At 54.8% G+C, this 4,405-nt stretch overlaps 2 protein-coding genes across 4 annotated transcripts; one reads left to right on the forward strand and one right to left on the reverse strand.

The window, feature by feature from the left end:
- Positions 1-146: 146 nt before the first annotated feature.
- KVP18_001778 (uncharacterized protein) lies at positions 147-3,567 on the forward strand (the record flags this gene model as incomplete). 3 transcript variants are annotated; one of them, XM_067952111.1, is made up of 3 exons in its annotated part: positions 147-537; positions 567-624; positions 653-3,567. In XM_067952111.1, coding segments are annotated over 3 exons (3,364 nt in total), but the record flags the coding sequence as incomplete, so codon positions are not given. The 3 variants fall into 3 exon arrangements, with proteins under 3 accessions (XP_067811743.1, XP_067811744.1, XP_067811745.1); XM_067952112.1 differs by lacking the exon at positions 653-3,567 and having other exon boundaries at positions 148-591; XM_067952113.1 differs by lacking the exons at positions 147-537; positions 567-624 and having other exon boundaries at positions 637-3,567.
- Positions 3,568-3,621: 54 nt separating this feature from the next.
- KVP18_001777 (uncharacterized protein) lies at positions 3,622-4,200 on the reverse strand (the record flags this gene model as incomplete). Its single annotated transcript, XM_067952110.1, has 1 exon — positions 3,622-4,200. One exon carries the CDS (start codon positions 4,198-4,200, stop codon positions 3,622-3,624), a length of 579 nt encoding a protein of 192 aa, XP_067811742.1.
- Between the last annotated feature and the right edge of the window lie 205 nt (positions 4,201-4,405).

Below are 4,405 nucleotides of genomic sequence, written 5' to 3' on the forward strand. Positions count from 1 at the left end.
CTCAAACGTTCGACCGACTCCGATGCAGCGACGCCTGGCGAGATAACTGAGATTGGTGCTTATGCTTGTTCGTTTTTCTGTTGGTAGTTTGTTATTCATTTCATTTGTGAACGGCATGGTAGGCCGAGTATGATCTGTATAATCAGCATGCTAGAAGCCGACTGGTTGCGTGGCAACCTAATTCACGGAACGTGGTGGGATGCCGCCGCCGCCGACCTGATGCGCAGCACGTTTGGAGCCGGGGAGACGGACATTGGCCCTCCAACTCCAACGATCCAGATGCAAGGCGCTACAGTGCCGCTGACGAGGACAGAATCATTGCAGTTCTTTGACGGGCGAGTGGACATGACAGGCCTTGCTCTGCCGTACCCACATGATATCGACGTGGGCATAAAGGAATCCTTCGGTCTAAGGATCCAAGACTGGATCAAGGTTGACGTGCGCCAGTTTCGAGAAGCCGCTATGAAATTCGCTGATCACGATTTGGCCAGCTTACAGGCCAAAACTCTTGCACGGAGCGTGTATCGTTCTCTGGTCGTGAGTCCTGAAATTCTCCAAAGACCCAGGGAGACACGGACTGCCTTTCTGTGAGGCCGCTGGCTGCAGATCACCCTATATGTCTGAGTGAGATGGTAGATGGGGACTTACGCAGAGACTGGGGATGAGGCTGGTTTCGGAACGCTATTTGACCTGTCAAGAGTTGCCGGAGATCTTCGTTCAATGGACGGACAGCATGTGGTTCTAGAGATGTGCACAGTCGTGGGTTTCCCTTATGGAGGTGTTCTGAGACCCAACTCAGTCACTGACAGGCGCGACATGGGGGAGATGCTGGCCACTGGAAAATGTCCCCGTATGCGGATCGCATACGCTTGGGACGTCAACGTAAAGCCCTCTCAAGACGTAGGAGACTGTTGCTGTGAAGACGCCTGCTGTGCTGACCATGTGCGCTCTACGCGCCACATGGCGGACTCGCGAGGCTGGAGGCAGGAACAGAGCATGTGGAAGCGACGGCTGGAGCCAGGAAATATGGATGGGATGTGTGGGCGCAATAATGTTGTGTTGGGACTTATCGGCGCCAACAACGGACGACTTGAGCCACGCCCTTCCGGCCCAGCAACTGATGTAGAGTGGAACATCGACGCCGTTGAAGCGATGAACAGCCTAGCTATGGTTAACGATCCCTCAGGGTTCGGAAAGTATTTAAGCGCTACCTCTGCAGATGACGGCGACCCTCGTCCTAACGTTCTGCCCTTCCACGTCAAGATCTTCAATGTGCCTTGTCTATTCTACATCACTCGCAGGCGCGTGTATCAGTATGAGGAGGTTCTTGTCTCTTACGGAGAGAGCTACTTCCAAGGTCTGTCGACACAGAGCGCGATTTTAAACAGCGTAAAGAACCAGCTGAACCGAACACACACGGAATTTCAGGCCAAAAAGGCGACGCACAAGATTCTTCAGGAGAAGGGCCGTCAGCTCCGCCAGGAGATCCGCAAACTTTGCTGCGAAAACGGCGTGGTCATCGAAGAGGATTCCTCCGCCAGTACGATGCTGGCTGGCATTCGGGAGCAGGAACTGAGGAGGGGGAACGTGCTGGCATCGCTGGCGGAGCAAGCTCGAGCTATTCAACGCAATGAGGCCGAGACTCTCGAGGCGAAACAGGCCGTTCAGCGTCTTCAGCTTGAGCGAGAAGAACACGTATCCGTCATAGTCTGCGCCAATGCGAGGCTCGCGGCGTACGCAGCGCAGTTGGCGCGGGAGAGAGCACAGAGGGCCTTCGGAGCCTCTCAGATGGTGGATAGCACCCCTTGTCCTTACAGCTTAGCTGCTAATTACTACGGTAACGGTAATGTGCACATCCTCGGCAACAATCCGGATCAACACTACAGATCCAGGTGCCAGTATGCGAAGCTCTTCGCGGACTTCGTCGTCATGTGTCCCCGTTGCCTTGGGCGCTTCCTCGCCTCCCCCAATTTGGAGGAAGGGCAGGTCCCCGCCCACAACCGAGTGGCGTGCGGTGGAAACATCGCCAAGCACTTCGAGCTGCTGCAAGCCACAGGCGTGACTTCTGCCGGTGAAGGCGAGCTACTCGAGAGGCACGCAGCGTATACCCAGAAAGCTGGGCACATCATGGCTGACTTCAAGAAGGCGTTGGATCCCCTGGTGTTCTTCTTCCTGAAAGCCTTGGTTGTGGCCATCATCGGCGGCACATGTCTCGACGACAGGTACGACGAACCTAGCATTCGCTTACAGAGCCTCGGGCAGCACGAGGAGGTGGTCCAGTTCCCAAACTCCCTCGCCACAGTGTGCAAAATATTGCATGGAGCCCGAGCTTCCGTTTTCGGTCCGCATTTGCCGCAAGCACTGACCTGGGTTCTAGACTTCGCCGCTTACGTTGTGAAAATGGAGGAGTCTGATAACGGCCAAGAGGCCGTACTAGAAGCCATAGCGCGGCTCTCGCAAGCTTATGATAAGGTTACCAAGCTGTTGTTCTGTAGCGACCAGGAGTGCGCCAACGTGATGATCTTCAGCCTGGTCTCTCACTGCAGGGAGCCCCTGGTGGAGATCACTTTCAAATCGCTGAACGACTCGCTGCGGTGTTTCACTCGCTGGAACGCTGACCGACTTCAATCAGCCGTCATGCCACCGAACCACAACACAAGCCAACCCAACAGTCTCAAACGGCGGCTCCGACGCGTGATGGAGGACTTGCTTAGGAGTTTTGTGGTTGCGGACGTGAAGACGGAGGGTGCTGACCGCAGGCGCCGGCGCTACTCTGAAGACATTACCTTGTCGCCTCAGCATAAGCGGCCGAAACTCGACGCGGTTATCAAATCTCCATCGAAGACCGAAAACCCTGTCGACCTTCAAGATGAGGGTGTCTGCGTAAAACCTGAAACGCGTGAGCGCATATTCTACGTGCGGCCAGAGGAGCTTGCGGACGAGTCGCGGATAGTAGCAGGGTGGTTTGCGGGGGGTAGAGGCCACGTTCGGATCTCCTGTCTTCCCAGCTTCGTGCGGCGCCCCTCGGGTGACCTAGCCATGGTGCTGTTCCTTCCTCAAATGGGGTTGGAGTTGAGTCCGGCGATTCAGCTGCTGGGTCGTACGCTGCGGTTAAGCTTTCATCGAATCCAGGTGCCACAGTTCCATCAGCACTTGTCCAAAAAGAGCCGAACCCCAGAGCTTACCGTATTTTGTCCACTATTCACCGTGGACAGCAATCAGCGGTTGTTACCCTTGCTATCGGTCCGTGTCACCGCCAATGAATCGCGCCTTGTGGTGGGAGGGAATTCCCTTTTCGAAGCGGAGTCTGTGTTGCCGTGGGACTTCATCGCGCTGCCCAGCGCAGAGAAGCAAGTGCTGACCATGACCCTAGCCGAGAGAGGCCGACTGCAGTGTTGCCTGGCTGGGCATGGAACGTGTGTCACGGAGGCCTGTGCACCAGACGCACGTCTGCATTGGGTCGGGCCGCCTCAAACCCAGCATCGGGAACGATCAAAAGGCCGACGTAAGATCCTATTACATCCGGCGTCCATCGTCCAAATATTGTCTGTGGAAATGTTCCAATGACGATCGGCAGCTTTTAGTATCAATGAACATTCAATCAGCATCATTTACGAATCATCACTTGTTGACTGCTCTGCCCAGTGCAGTGCAGTTGGCATTCGTCATCAGACGACACATCCAGTTCAGACTGCCCCTGTCTCCATTTTCCGCGATGGTATCAGCAAGAGTAGTGAGCTGAGGCGTGGTCATCTCCGACACCTCTGTCAACAACCTCGTGACGTTCTGGATGGCTTCCTTCTGTTCACCAGGACTGAATACGTACAAATCTATAAGGACCAGTCCGATTATGAGCCCAACTAAGCCAAAGATGAGGTAGTAGTGCCACTGCCTCTCGCAGTGCGGGCGCAAACCGGGCTCCCTAGTCCTTGTACGGGCACTCAGCCTCAGGGTTGCAGGTGGCAGGTCGACGGACGTCGTCGTGACTGCTGGCACCACAGCGGGTTTCGGCGTCGTGGCTTCAACCTGCACCATTGCTTCAACCTGCACGTTCCTATTTGCGTCTAGGTCCAGCGGATAGGTGTTGCGTTTGCTCTTGCAGACAGGGGTATCATCATGAGAAGTGACGTTTCCGGCCAGTAGCGTGCTGGCGAGGGAAAATGAAACAGTACTGGCTGACCTGGAAACGTACACCAACATTTTATGAACTTTTTATGTTTTCGCATACCAAAAAATCTCTTAAAGAAAGCCAAAAGAACTCCTCAAGAAACACAAATGTGCGTCTCATCACTCCACTCTCGCCGCCCATCAGATACCAAACCATACACGCAAGAGCATAACACGCGAACACAATCTCAGTTATCTCGCCAGGCGTCGCTGCATCGGAGTCGGTCGAACGTTTGAG

This window comes from the organism of the source record quoted next, assembly GCF_019968955.1.
Source record: "MAG: Porospora cf. gigantea A chromosome Unknown PgA_NODE_1960_length_4405_cov_318.097, whole genome shotgun sequence".
Taxonomy (NCBI): domain Eukaryota; phylum Apicomplexa; class Conoidasida; order Eugregarinorida; family Porosporidae; genus Porospora; species Porospora cf. gigantea A.